The following is a 14,813-nucleotide window of genomic DNA, read 5'->3' as shown; positions in this document are numbered from 1 at the left end:
ATGTCTCGCACCGCGAGGCGGTGTCAGTGCTTGCACGGCCGTCTCGCGGCATGCCTCCGTACCGGGTCCCTCTCTTTGTCATCCGTACGGAGTCTCCTCGACTGGCCCGGCAGTCGCCTGGAGGCAGTACGTTGGGAGAAATGGGGACCCGTACGGAGGAGCGCGAGATACGACCCCTCTGACAGGGGGTAGCTGGTGACGGGGCCGACCACTAGGGGCTTTACTCACGGTACGCGTCGATTCGAGTCACACTTTGCCTCAGAGAGAATCGGTGCTCTCCTTCCGAGAGCATCGACTCTCTGAAACATATTCTCCTTCAGAGAATATGCCATCTTTTTGTATGTAATAATTTCTCGGTATACAGCTAAATGCGTTAATTGTAAGTTAAGTTAAGTCGATAATAAGTATAATATAAGTTCAAGAAAGAAGACATCGATCATCCGCCGTGGGATCTTCATTTTATTTTCAGGTAGACTCAAGAAAGAAGCCATCCGCTGAGGGAAATTAACATTAAAGCGTCTAAGTTTAAGTTACTTTTAAGTTCATTGTTAGTCTTTGTAAAAAGGGAGGTAGATGAAACTAATGGTTTTATCTAGCTTTCTTTGGGTCTCCACTCGCAGTAACCTCCACGTGGTGAGACCCGGGCAATCGGTATTATATTCGGTAGAGTATTGTAAACCGAATATAATACCGAGCTAATGACTGCGAACTCGAGAATGAATTACTCTAGTTATAAGAATGAATGTAAGATCGAATATTTTTGGTGAGTGTTCGATCGTACATGGAATTTAGAATATATTAAGACTAAATGTAAGATAGAAAATCTTTGTTAATTATATGAACACATGAAACTGAATAATAAAGTGTATGAAATCCCATATATATTCGACTATTTTAATAAATTCATATTCTACCATTGAAATAAAGTTGAAGTAATATATTGTTTGAAAGTTTGATCACTTTACTATCCCCGTTACTTTCAGAGATATCAAAAATGTTTATTCACAAGAGTTATTGAAACATTTTACTGAAACAATGTTATATACACCGCACTTTCTGTGATGAAAAATATGCGATTCAAACTTGATACCGTATGTATTGCGTTCCTTCTTTGCTGAGCAACATAGTGGGGTATGCGCATATGTGTGAGAAATACGTGGGAGCAAGGGGGGTTGCCAGTGTACAATAAAAGGGACTCCATTTAACGAATGTCTACTGTAGATACACGTAATAAGAATGGAATATATAACACTTCATTTCTGCTAATAATACTCAGAATTCGTGCGTTATAGGTAACGTCGGGTATTGACATTGAAATGGTAAAACTCTCCGAAAACTGTGAAGATTCGTCAGAAAATATTTACTATCACTCGAATATTCAAATATTCGAATACTCCGTACTATATAAATTATTTGAATACTCGGTACTATGTGAATTATTCGAATATTCGGTACTATTCGAAGAATTCGATTACTTCGTAGTATTCGAATTATTCGAATGCTTCGAATAAAATGTTCGTATTCGAAATTATTCGAATAATTCGAATAGTTTGAATATCCAAATACTTACAGTTTTAGTGTGCATCTTTGTTCTTTCACCTGGAAAATTCATCCGTGAAGCCAACTTTTAGCAGAGTTACAATCAAACTCTCGCTGATCGATCTATCTCGTAAGAACTTCACAATTTCTTCACGTGGACGTAAGGCGGCCACGGAATCTCCCTTTCCTTCTTGCGTCCACAGTTCCTTTGGTTTCTCGACTCTGGCCTTTTCAATCTCTCGACGTCTCAAGAAATCTCCTTCGATTCTTTCGCTCGCTTCTTCGGCGACACCAACATAATCTTCTTTCGATTCTTGCAGACCGGAATCCTTTGGTCCAGACTTCTTCAGAATTTCTTCCAGCTGATCGATTTTACAAAAATTTCGCAAAGTTTATGGAATCACTGTCATTAATGTTTCGCTCGTTTGCAAACTTACTTTACAAGGAGTTTCATCTTTTTCTTCTCTTTCTCTCCCGACTCCATGATCGAGGTTAATTTCATCAGAGGTCATGTCTTTTCCGTTTTGACTGCAGCTATCGGATTACAGGAGCAGAAACTTCACGGCACTTGGATAGAACATTCGTATCGATAATACAAATTATTCTGAAAGATTCAATATAGTATAACAATTGCCAAAACATCGACACAAATATCGTATATATTAAACATTAAACAACAAGCAGGCGGCATTTGGAATTTGTTCTCTTTAAATTTTAACTAACAAACACCTGGAGGGGGCATTTGATACATGTATGCAACGCTGATAAGAAGTACACATACATATCGACGCATTCGTATCTACATAATATTCGTACTATTCGAATTACTCGAATACTCCGTACTATTCGAATTACACGAATATTCCGTAGTATTCGAATTACTCGAATACCTCGTACTATTCGAATTCGTCGAATAAATTATTCGTATTCGAATAGTTCGAATATCCTTACAGTTCTAAGTTATAATTTATAATCCCATATTCGAATATCTTAAAGTTCTAAATCGGGACATACACCCTAGTATACCACGTTTTCGGAAACAGAAACGTCGACGGTTACGCGTTTCCCTGCATCCTCGAAAACGTATCCCCGGGCTAGATGAATTTCTTATCAGGTCGAGTGTACAGACTTGCGTACAGTATAATCTAAATGTCGGGGCCGGCGATCGCCTTATCAAGCCAAGGTTTTTTCAAGTGATTCTCGTTTAGGTGGGTAAAGTGTATCGACACGCGCGTCCCGGATATAAAGGCGTACGCGGTCGCGGATGTTGATCGTTCCGAACCGTCGCGCCAAAATCCGATCAATTCGCCGATACGTTCAAGAAACAACCCTGTTCTCTCACTCTCTCTCTCTCACACACACCCTTCTTATTATTCCGTTTCTGTTGTCGTCGGTTTATAGATTTCCTCGCGATCGTCAAATCGAAAAAAGGAAATGGTGAGTGACAAGTGTCTACTATGTTCTCTTTGTTTTTGTCGTGCGTGACACACGTCCCTTTGTGCCGATCAAGAGATGGTGTACACACGTTCGTTAATACTAGGATTACTATAAAACTGGAATTAAATTTTGGAATATAGTAACATATAAAATATACAAATAACATATGAATATAGTACAATTTAGCATAAGATATTGTAATCTAAAACGTATGGTAAATTAAAAGTCAACATAAATTCTGGCAAAAGCAGTACTGGAATTTCAGTAATCGTAAAATAAAAAATGTGCAATCCGTCATTTTTACGGGTTTGGTAGTTCCATTGTCAATTGACTGTTTGAAATTTACGGGAAACGAAGTCGAATGCATAAATTTTTTGCGGTCGGGTCTGCCTCGAACGAATTGATCGGTCAGACCAGACCAGCGATGCAGGGAATGATAAAACGACACACTGATTGAATTTTTGCCACGGGAACACCCGCGCGATAGCAAGATTTTACTCACGCGATAATAAGTCGGCGACAACATACAGGGCACATAAAGAGCTTAAACGCTAATGCTTCTCGCTATCTGCAATATAGAATATCTATCTTGTAACGTGAACGTTTAACTAAAGGGGGAGAAGGGGAGGGCGAAGAAAAAAAGAAAAAACAAAGAAAAGTTCGTCGCACTAGTTTTTGACTGTTCCAAGTTCACTACAGCAAATCCTCGATGAGTTTTCGAAGTCTCTTCGGTATAAAATATTAAATATTTTGAAACAAATATAATTGGCCAGAATTCCAAGCTCTATCACTGTGCTAAATTTCATCGAAACGCCAGCGTTACACCTGACGACCTGCCCTCGTCGAAAGAGATTTTGAGCACTTATCGATGATATACTGAAGTTCTTTTTTTTTTAATTCGTACTTCCATTAACAACGTGGTACTAAAAAAATGCATTGCTCTTGAAAAAACTGAAGGTCCCTTCGATATCTCACAAAAAACTAAGATGTATAAAAAAAGTCAAATTGGATCCATCTGATTAAAACGTTTTTTCTTCATACAACCAGCAGGTAACGAGTTCTGTTTCGATAGTAATTCTTATTGACTCACCCTGCATTTGCCTTTGTTTCTTTCAATACAATAAGAACTTATAAAACTCTACTCCCTTTCGACTTATTGCAATAAGTGTCACTGATCAAAGGTAAGAAAATCGGTTTATTACGTATAACAACTTCGACAATATCAATCATTACGCGCAACTGTGATAGATGTTTCCTCGAATCAATTTGTTTGTCATGTGATGTAGACAAAAATTAGAAAAAGAAGTTTAACAAATGTACACGAACGTGTGCACGCTTTGGTTCGCAGAGTAATGGAGGGCAACGACACGGCGAACGGAATCCAGCTTTCGTCCACGACGAAAAAGACAAAGGGACGATCGACGTGAGACAACCAGCCACGTCGAACATCCCGCGACACTCGATGGTATCGGAGGACACCGAAGTGACCAGCGACTGGAACAACAGCATCGAGTTTCTGATGTCTTGTATCGCGATGTCTATCGGGTTCGGCAACATCTGGCGGTTTCCGTTCACCGCGTACGAAAACGGCGGCGGTGTTTTCCTGATACCGTACGTGATCGTTCTGTTTCTCGTCGGGAAACCGTTCTATTACTTGGAAATGATAATGGGACAATTCTCCACGTCCTCCTCGATCAGAGTTTGGAACGTGTCGCCTGCTTTCGTCGGTAATTATCAACATTGATGCCTGTTAATCAGAAGTGGGCGTTCGTTCTCCGTATGTCTGTCCACACTCCAGATACCACATGACGCCTTGAAAACGGCTTAAAGGCGTCTTAGACTTGAAATGATCCATTTTACGGCTATTTTACGTCTAAGACTTATTTAAACCGTCTTGAAGGCGTCAAGTGCTATCTGGGCATATTCTTTCACGATAAACACGATGTCGATTACTTTTAGGTGTTGGTTGGGCACAATTCTGTTCCAACGTTGCCCTAATGACTTACTACAGCTCTCTGATGTCGCTGACATTGTACTTTTTGATCGCGTCCTTCTCTGCCGAGCTGCCTTGGTCGAAATGCAGGGAGGAATGGGGTAAATACTGCGTGGACTCGGGCAAAAAATTGAACGTCACGGGCAACGGTACCATCTTCGACGAAAGGACAGGGGAAACCAACGTGTTTCGCTTGTTGTTGACCGACGAACAGTACAGAAGCTCGGCCGAGTACTATTTCACGTGAGCTACCGTTCATTTGATCGTTTTCAACATATATATTCGTCGCTCGAGTTCTTTACAGTTCGAACTCGATTTTGTATACTACTCTTTTACAACAAAAATTCAGTTAATCAATCTACGTGCGTTTCATTGGGCCAAAGATTACAAATTCACCGTAATACAGACTTGTTTCGATTATTGTCCCGAACTCGGGTATCGGTTTATTTCCAGAGACACTTTCTGTATACTCATTCGTGTGTGTCGTTTTGCCATTGTCATAACTAGACTGCGGATTTTATGTATCTATGGAATATTCACTCATCCAAAATTCAAAATAATAAATAGTTTTAAAAAGGATATTCAGGTTTTATTTTTACATTCAAGCTACTAGACTCTTTAACCGGTCAAACAAAATTATCTTTCCGTCCAGTTTCGAGAAATTAATCCATAAAATTCTATATTTGCATAAACATCCGCAGTCTAGTCATAAAGTAAAACGGTCTTATTTCAGAAAAGTCGTTCTTCAGGAGAAAGACAGTATCGACGACGGGATCGGTATGCCAGATTGGAAACTGACTCTTTGCCTGCTCGGCAGTTGGCTGTCCGTGATCCTGATTACATTCCAAGGTGTGAAGAGTTCGGGGAAAGCTTCCTATTTCCTGGCGATCTTCCCTTATATTATTCTGATCAGCCTTCTGGTCAGGGCAGCAACGCTGGACGGTGCTGGGAACGGGATCTTGTATTTCGTCACGCCGAAATGGTCAAAGCTGTTCGATCCGACTGTTTGGTACGCGGCCGTGACTCAATGCTTCTTCTCGCTGTCCGTCTGTTTCGGAACTATCGTCAACTATTCGTCGCACAACGATTTCAAACATAACATTTACAGGTGATACATTCTATATAATACGTAGACTTATAAAAATAGACCAGCCAATTATTATAATAGTGTCAAACGTAAACAGTTGTTCGCAACATTATAGAAAGAGAAAGAGTGCAATAGCGATCGGATCTTTGGTAAATATTTACAACAAGGAAGCCACCTACGATTTCTAGGATTTTTTTAACATTAGAACTACCAGTGTTGAATTTAAATTAGTAAATTAAATTGTATATTATGGTAATATACAAAATACACAGCATAATTTAACATAATACAGTACAATGTAAAAGGTATAGTAAATTAAACGTCAACTTCTGTCGTAACTTGTATCGTACATTTTGAACGTGTTCTTCCCGTTCCAGGGATGCGATGATCGTGACCAGTCTCGATACGGTGACGAGTCTGATTGCAGGTTGCACGATATTCGGGATTCTGGGGAATCTCGCCCACGAAATGGGCGTCTCGGACATCGACAAAGTGGTCAAGTCCGGCGCTGGCCTGGCGTTCGTTTCCTATCCGGATGCGATCGCGAAATTCAATGTTGTGCCGCAGGTAGCGAGAACATTCGAACTTTTCACGCGCGTTCGTTCATTCAACAATTGTTTTTGTAACATTTTATAACGTCATATTTTCTTTGACTGTTTCACAGCTCTTTGCGATTCTATTTTTCGTGATGATGTTCGTCCTGGGTGTCGGTAGTATCGTGGGAATGGTCTCGAGCGTTGTCACTGCATTGAAAGAGAAGCTACCGAACGCGAAGATCTGGCAGATCGTGCTTCCAGTGTGTCTAATGGGATTTGCTGTCAGCACGGTTTACGTAACTCCGGTATGTAAATTGCGAGAGACGTGTGTTATTTGTCTAATTGTTGATTCAGATTAAAAACTGATAAGAAAACTAAGACGATACATTGTTTTCATTAGCTATTTTGAAAAAAAAAAAAGGAAAAAAACATTCCCAGTCAATCAAACCTGCAAAGCCAATTTTTGTCCAATGTCTGTTATAAAATTACGACTACAAGTTTGATGCAAGATTTGCTATAAGTATAGGCTGCAAATTAGCTTGCGCAAATCTTGTTCCGGTATTGCCCTCAATTTAACATAGCAAGACTTTCTGCCAATTTGCTTTACCATTGTGTCAGCTGGCGTTGCCTGAAAAACCCAAGTCAAATGCGGAAGCAGATGGCTATGGTTTTTTAGGCAACTTTTGTCATTTGTAAAATGATGACGATGAAAATAAACGGACAATTCAACATTTTACGTATCGGTGTGTTTATATGTTTCGTAGGGGTCCTCCAGGAAAGATTACATATTCCGACGATTCTGCCCGATAACGTTACAGATTCGTTATCGATTTGTCCGAAAAGTAGCGCGATACCGAGTTAATCGATTTTGTTGATTTCCTGTTAAGTTAATTTAATTGCGATAACGAGAAGAACGAAAGCTGACGTTAATTTTTATCGCCGTTACATAAGCCATCGATGGCAATTTCAAGTGGTCCAATTTGTTTACGATAATCCAGAAAACTCTCTCTCACTCTCCCTCTCTCTCTCTCTCTGTTCTCGCAGGGTGGCCAATTTTTGTTGACATTGGTCGATTATTACGGTACATCGTTCGTAGTGTTCATCCTGGCGTCCTTTGAGATCACTGCGGTCACGTGGTTATACGGTTCGTATTTGAAACAAATATATTAAACAATCGTTTACAATTATTCGAATCGGAATATTTTCACAAAATAGGTATAGAGAACTTTATAGACGATCTCGAGTTCATGCTCGGCAGAGGAACGAGCAGCTATTGGAGAATCTGTTGGTTCCTGGTGACACCTTTAATTCTGATAGTAATCTTCATTTATACTGTCGTCACCCTGTCACCATTGACTTACGGCGGAAAAGGATTTCCGGTCTCCGCTCACGTAGCCGGCGCGGTTATTTTGTGCTTCAGTGTTTTCCAAATACCATTCTGGATGATGGTGCAAATGATGAAAAACAGACGACTGCCGTTCAAACAGGTACCGTTCCGTCGACTTCCGGCTTAAAGACGTCTTAAAATGGCCGTAAAATGGGCGTCTTCAAGGCGTCAAATGCTTTAAGTCACCATCTGCCTTCGTCTGACATTCATTCCTTTTCATTTTCTCTGCTTACCTGTTTCCCAGGCAACGAAAACTTCGTTTATCTTCTTACACGATGTTAAAAAAAGATGGGTCGGTGACTGTGCAGTAACTGTTTCTTTCTAATTTTCGACACTATTGTCTAGATAGTATACGTTTATGCTACCAGTGTGCCTAATCGATTGTTGCTTTTCCTACTATACAGAACCTGAAAGCATCATTTATGCCGACGTCAGAATGGGGACCAAGGGGTACCAAGTCTAAGAAAGCCTGGATCCTTTACAAGGAAGAAAAAGAAAAGGCGAGAAGTCTCAGAAGCCAGCCCAAGTGGCTTCAATTGACGTGTATATTGTTCCGTGTAAAACCAAAATAAAAGGGTATACGGTTTAGTGAACGACTTTCAAAGAAGAGTATATATTGGTTCATTAAGTGTGAAACTTGACAAATAACACATCTTCATTATACCGATTTAAGCCAAATGAGCCAATATGGTCGGTATGAAGACACTGAATATCGATGCTAATCGATAAAATGAATAAAAATATAACATAACCTAACACTGAAATTTGATGTTAGACGAAAAATAATAAATGTGAAAGTTTGCGTTTTGATCTTTGTCAAGTTTCATACTCGAACGATCCAATATCTTCTCCTCAAAAGAGGAGGGGAAAGAAGTGCTGGTTCGCCACGATCGATATGTGTGATTCAGACACGCCTAATGGACTATTAATCCCGTTTTAAACGGCTGATGGTCGATAAGAATGACAATCGCAAGACTTACATCTAGATTCCTGCCAAAGCTCGACTGTTTAATATTATCTATTTATTTACAATCCTACCTACTTCGTTGATCGAAATGAAAACCGAGTCCCCGAAGGATTTCCGTATACTATGATCGTGATTTTAATCACCGATCAATGTCCTCACAATTCTCGATCTTTTCTTGCTTAAATTCATCCGTAATATTCTCTTTGCGTCCTTGAACTCTCTCCATTCTTTGTATTTTATCGGATCCTTGGGACCCCAATCGGAGTTCGGTTGAAGGATCTACAAAATAAGCGAGTGAACACGATAAACAGGAATATGTCGAATAGTTTTTTTTTCTTTTTCATTATTGCTTACGTCCGAAGCGGTTTTGCCCTTGTTCTGAAGCTTGTTAATGATCATCCATACGGGTAGCTGGATCACTCCTAATACCAGGAGTATCCATCCAGCCGCTAAAATTGTACAAGGATCTTTACAGGATAGACTTAGAGAACATATAAGGTAAACCAACAAGTGAATGACCGAATTGTTGAATTTATGGACGTTTGATTCAACAACATAACAGCTGTTGAAATTGTAATTACATTTATTTTTCCTAAAATTTGTATAAAAATAATTACCAATTGTTACCGTAATTTAAAAAAAAATTATTTATAAAGTGCAAAACGTGTACAAGCCCAGTAAATGACAGCTACATTTCTGATATATTTTTAATAAGAATTGTACCCGTTAAGAATATTTGCTTAATTCGGTAAACTAGAAATATGGGATATTAAAAGTGCAACTACACTCCATTTGTAAATATTTAAAAATTTGTATTGGCCATTCACTGGTATACAGCCAATTACTGGTTGATTTACCCTATTATGTGTTCTTTTTTAACTTCCTACCGTAAGCCGATGTCGGATAATATTCGTCGTTGTACACAAGGGGCGTCAACTCGGACAGAAAGTAAACTAAAATCGTGAAAAGCGCTAAAGGTGTGGCGAAACCCCAGCAGAGTCTCCAATAAAAGGACGGTCGATGTCCAGTCATAAATTCCACGTCGTCCAAAAAGTTATCGAGTCCTGCGTGGCCAGAATAACGAATATATATATATATATGTATCCAAATAGCACACGACGTCTTGAAGACGACTTAAAGGCGCCTTATCCTGTATATAGACGATCGCGATGAAATTATTTGATATATAAAATTCTGGATAATTTACCGTACACCCAAGAAATCGCAATCAGTTCGAAGGAGGCGAGAAACACGACGATAAAGGTTCCACCGAAATAGTCCACCAGATTCAAGATGTATTGTCCTCCCTGCACAAGTCTCGTAATTTATCATTCGGACACGATTACACTGTTCAACGAATTTTCATTTTTTTTCCTACCTTATAATCGTTAATAAGCGTTTCTGATAGATCATTACGAACCGAATACGAATCTGCAAACCGTTTTCTCCTATCACGATCAGTTTCTGAGAAGATCAATTTTCTTTGAAAATTGCGAATTTTCACCTTTGGAGGTGTCCTGTGCTTTTACAATAAAAGGTTATTCAGTTTGGTTCTCACTTTCAACATACATATGTATCAGTCTAATAATTTTTAAATAACAATTTAGGGGTGTCAGGGATGAAAGAGTTCAAATTGATTTTTTCAAAAATTGGACATGCTGGAAAAAAACGGTTTGCAGATTCGTATTCAGTTCATAAAGATCTATATCAGAAACAGCTATAGCAGGGGAAAAAGAAAAATAGTAACATGCAACTCTCACCCTCGTGCAATAAACAATTCCGATCAAAAAGCCAGTGCTCGTGACACCAGCGGCAACCTTCCAGTATTGTATTCGAGGGAATTTATCCTTGACGATGCTGCTGATCACACTGGTAAAAGCGACCGTGGTCCCGATACCCAATACGAACAACATCAGGAAGAAAAGTACGGCGAACAATTGCGGTACGACGGTGAATTTCGCGAGCGCTTCCGGATAGGAAATGAAAGCAAGTCCGGTACCAGCCCGTACCACGGTGCTTATATCCCCTTTGCCCGATTCGTGGGCAAGATTGCCAAGTATACCGAAGATCGTTGTTCCTGCTATGAGACTCGTGCATAGATCCATGGTTGTCACCAGCGTGCAATCTCTGAGAAGTGCGTGTAAATATTTACAATAAGGTAGCCAGCTTCGATTTCGATGATTTTTCAATATCTGGACTGCAGAGTGTATTAAGTCATGCTTTTTAAATTTTAGTGGAGGGTAAATTAAAGATGCAAAAACCTTGTAACTTTGGAACCGTTCCGTGAGAACTGAAGGAGAAACAATCGGTATCTTGGAACTATTGAATGGAGTTAAAAGAAGCCTGGATGTGTAGAAATGGTGAACATTGCATTAAGTTCCCTATATGATGGTATTTACACTGTTCGGCTCGAAAGAAGATCGATCTAAGTTAGTTTCGAATATAATAGTGTAAATACCATCACATAGGGGACTTAATGCAATGTTCACCATTTCTACGTATCTAGACTTATTTTGAGTCCATTCAATAGTTCCAAGATACCGATTGTTTCTCGTTCAATTCTCACCGAACGGTTCCAAAGTTACAAGGTTTTTGCATCTTCAAAATACTCTCCACTAAAATTTTAAAAGCGTGACTTACTACACCCTGGAGTCCAGATATTAAAAAATCATCAAAATCGAAGGTGATTCCCTTACCCAGATAATAGATGACACTTTGAAGACGGCTTAAAACCGCCTTAGACCTAAAATAGTCGTAAAAAAGGCGTCTTCAAGGTGTCATGTGCTATCGGGGTTGTAAATATTTATCAAAGTGTAAAACTATCTAATGAAAAAATTCCGATTTACCTCAGTACATTGTGATCGAAACGATTGTAAGACGAGTACATGGTGACAGCGCCGAAGCAAACGCCAAGGGAGAAGAACGATTGCGTGACAGCGGCGTACCAAACCCGAGGATCCATGATTTTCTCCCAGGCGGGCATGAATAAGAATATTATACCGTTCATAGCCCCGTCCAGCGTGACCGCTCTGACCAAAAGCGTGATCATGATCACGTACGGGAACAAAGCAAGAAAATACGCAGCTTTGCCGCTGCTTTTCACGCCATTCCGAAGCACTACGAAAACGCAGGCCCAGCTGAATAAAAGTGCGAGAACCAACTTCCAAGATGGTTCACCGAGGCCTTCCTGAATCCCAACTTCGTTCAGAACTACTTTCCTGTGGAGAAGAAACGAGAACAATTCTTTTGGTAATTACAATTCAGAATAAGCGAGCCACCTTCGATCTCAATGACCTTGAAATATGCAGTCAAGGTCATAATTCTGAACAATTTTTTCCTATACATGTATGTATGTAATAGACGGTCTTGTTCAGTTTTCAGGGTCTAGGGGGTATGTGTTCCATTTCGTCATTGATTAAATGTTGTCTAATTTTATTTAAAATAAATTTCAATTTTTGAAGATTTATGTATTTTGTTGTGCTGTATTAGAAACATCCCCCCTCCCCTCCTCGCTTTTCAACCAAGGGGGTTCCCAAAAATCCCTGATAGCCCTGGGCCACAAAAATCTTAATTCGGGCCTGGTTTAATACTATATGATTCTTCGACAGCATTTAGGTTAAATTGAATTTTTGCTAAGGAAAAACTTGTTCAAAATCACTTCACGAGTGACCCATTTCAGGGACCATTCGAGTGACCGATTTCAGTTGTCGATAAATATCGTTTTAAGTGTGTGTGTGTGTCAGACCTACCGGAAATACAAATCAGCGGAACTACTTTTATTGATGTTCAGCGTCTCGTTGCTGGCCGACGTGCTGTCGAAACAAACGTCGCCCCATTCCTCCCAGCAAAATGCCCACGGTAGAACTGATTGGAAGCTGGCCAACAGGTAGTACAACGTCAACGCCATTAACGAGCAATAGTAAGTGACCACCGCAAAAACCGACACAGCTGTACCGTAACCGATTCCTATCACAGCAAACACATTCGATGGAAACATCTCTCTTTCATTTTGATTATTCTTAACCCTGGAATCTTAACCCCCACGAGGTATTAGCCATCGTTGGTTTGTTTATTTTATTAAAATGTTAGCAGCAAAAAAAATTCGCAATATATACCAGTTACTCTAAACAACTCCGATCGCTATAATGCTTCAGAGTTGGTTAGAGACAGTTCAAGAAAAAAAATCAGTCAAAGTATTTAGAGATAGTTCAAGAAAAAAAAGTATTCAGATTTGATTGGAGACAGTTCAAGAAAAAGGTACCATCGTTCTCTTAATAACTGTTCAATAAACAACATTCGATAAGTGGAACTTTCTGCGGGTCAGTCAAAAGAGGATGACCTCGATGAACACCTGTCAAGCATTCCTTTTATTTACCAGAATGTATAAGAAATAAAATCCAGGAAGTGTTTTTCTATCCTGTCTTCTTTGCATCCTTTAAAAAAAAATTCCTAAATGTCACCTTTCTTAGGCCCGCCAAAAGGGGAAAGGGGCCTTAAACGATTGACCGTGTGTTGCGAAAGAGCGTGGCGGATGGATACCTTTAAAACCAGGCGACACAGACCAAACCTCCACGCAAGACCTGCTGCTGAATTGTCCAAGGATCATCTCCATATAATAAACAGGCTTGCCGATGATAAAGAGCACGATAATGTAAGGGATGAGGAACGCACCGCCTCCGTTTTCGTACGCCGTGCTTGGAAACCTCCAAACGTTCCCCAATCCGACCGAGAACGCCACGCAGGACATCAGAAACTCCGTCTTGCTGCCCCATTGGGGACGCTCCTGTTGATCTGTATTTGTCGCCGACACTGTCTACAATAATCGTTCGAATCGCAAGAAAATATATTAATTTATTCCCTTTTTATTTAAGGACATAAGAAGACTAGAAATGGCAAGGAGGAGGAGAGCGAAAAGTGGGCGAAGAACAACACTACAATTCTCGAGCAATGGAGCACAGTACATGTTAGGGAATGTGATAAAAAGTATTTATAAAATGGCGGCTGTTTGTACTTAAACTTGTAGCTTTCGACATGAATTTCCTACTTCTTTTGTTACTAAAAAGTAAAAAAATGCGCGAATCAAACATTTGATTTGTCAAGTACTAGATTCTAGTCTTAAGAATGTTACCACAAAGTTTGATCCAAATTGGTTCAATTGTCTTTTAAATATTTCCGGTACCGATTTTGAAAACTGCATTTCGAGTAAAACGCTTTCGAATGGCAGCCACTTTTTTCTAGTGATAAACATATAGCTGAATTTTTCCGAAATTACTAAGGAAATAACATATAATACGATGTATATATATTGAAATTTTACTAAAGAATAACTCTGCATGCACAAAAAATTGTTTAATTTTTCCTCTTATTTAACAGCTCAAAGTTTGAGAGAGACAAAGTAACGAAGAAAGGAGAGGGCACAACTCACTCTGTCCTCCATCTGTTTTTCATTCCTTGATATAACGGACAGCCTATAAGAGCCCGGTACGCCGTCGTCGCACGTGAAATTCTTCTGGAAACAAAAACGCACCATTTGTCTATCCTCTGTTGATTATTTATCGCGTAGCTTGATCATCATTCACTTATTATCCAACACGTTTCGCAGCGATGCAATTGTACAATTATCTTTACGTAAGGACACAGCGGTAGGCACCGAGAAAAAAAAATGTACTCTCCTCGATTTTTCAAAGCAAATTAAAGTGTGTAATTACACGTGATAGGTGTGTGCTTGGGAACACAATGTGCCCATTTATGATTTCATCGATGCACCGACGAATATGGAAAACGGAATACCAGGAAGCACATACGAATATACTGAAACCTGGGAAAGTCAAGGAGACGATTCGCGTAATTTTTTACTCCACTCAATA

General features: G+C 39.6%; 2 protein-coding genes across 2 annotated transcripts; one reads left to right on the top strand and one right to left on the bottom strand.

The window, feature by feature from the left end:
- The first annotated feature begins 4,438 nt into the window (after window positions 1-4,438).
- LOC107189877 (sodium-dependent nutrient amino acid transporter 1-like) lies at window positions 4,439-8,551 on the top strand. Its single transcript, XM_015578556.1, has 8 exons — window positions 4,439-4,703; window positions 4,936-5,212; window positions 5,703-6,077; window positions 6,434-6,623; window positions 6,721-6,897; window positions 7,637-7,736; window positions 7,808-8,079; window positions 8,384-8,551. Exons 1-8 carry the CDS (start codon window positions 4,439-4,441, stop codon window positions 8,549-8,551), a joined length of 1,824 nt encoding a protein of 607 aa, XP_015434042.1.
- Window positions 8,552-9,081: 530 nt separating this feature from the next.
- LOC107189876 (sodium-dependent nutrient amino acid transporter 1-like) lies at window positions 9,082-14,476 on the bottom strand. Its single transcript, XM_015578555.1, has 9 exons — window positions 14,372-14,476; window positions 13,486-13,759; window positions 12,696-12,912; window positions 11,793-12,164; window positions 10,707-11,073; window positions 10,154-10,253; window positions 9,834-10,010; window positions 9,301-9,395; window positions 9,082-9,225 (listed from the first exon to the last, which is right to left on the bottom strand). Exons 1-9 carry the CDS (start codon window positions 14,474-14,476, stop codon window positions 9,082-9,084), a joined length of 1,851 nt encoding a protein of 616 aa, XP_015434041.1.
- Window positions 14,477-14,813: the final 337 nt, after the last annotated feature.

Source organism: Dufourea novaeangliae, unplaced genomic scaffold, assembly GCF_001272555.1.
Source record: "Dufourea novaeangliae isolate 0120121106 unplaced genomic scaffold, ASM127255v1 scaffold175, whole genome shotgun sequence".
NCBI lineage: Eukaryota > Metazoa > Arthropoda > Insecta > Hymenoptera > Halictidae > Dufourea > Dufourea novaeangliae.
This window is presented reverse-complemented; position numbering and strand designations above follow the sequence as displayed.

Bases quoted from the DNA above. Each gene is read 5' to 3' on its own strand.
- LOC107189877 (XM_015578556.1), top strand. From the start codon at position 4,439: ATGGTATCGGAGGACACCGAAGTGACCAGCGACTGGAACAACAGCATC. The intron at 5,213-5,702 runs GTGAGCTACCGT...GTCTTATTTCAG, and splicing joins TCGGCCGAGTACTATTTCAC to AAAAGTCGTTCTTCAGGAGA. The intron at 7,737-7,807 runs GTTCGTATTTGA...TTCACAAAATAG, and splicing joins TGCGGTCACGTGGTTATACG to GTATAGAGAACTTTATAGAC.
- LOC107189876 (XM_015578555.1), bottom strand. From the start codon at position 14,476: ATGGTGCGTTTTTGTTTCCAGAAGAATTTCACGTGCGACGACGGCGTA. The intron at 13,760-14,371 runs GTGAGTTGTGCC...CGATTATTGTAG, and splicing joins AAAAACAGATGGAGGACAGA to ACAGTGTCGGCGACAAATAC. The intron at 10,254-10,706 runs GTGAGAGTTGCA...AGACTTGTGCAG, and splicing joins GAATTGTTTATTGCACGAGG to GGAGGACAATACATCTTGAA.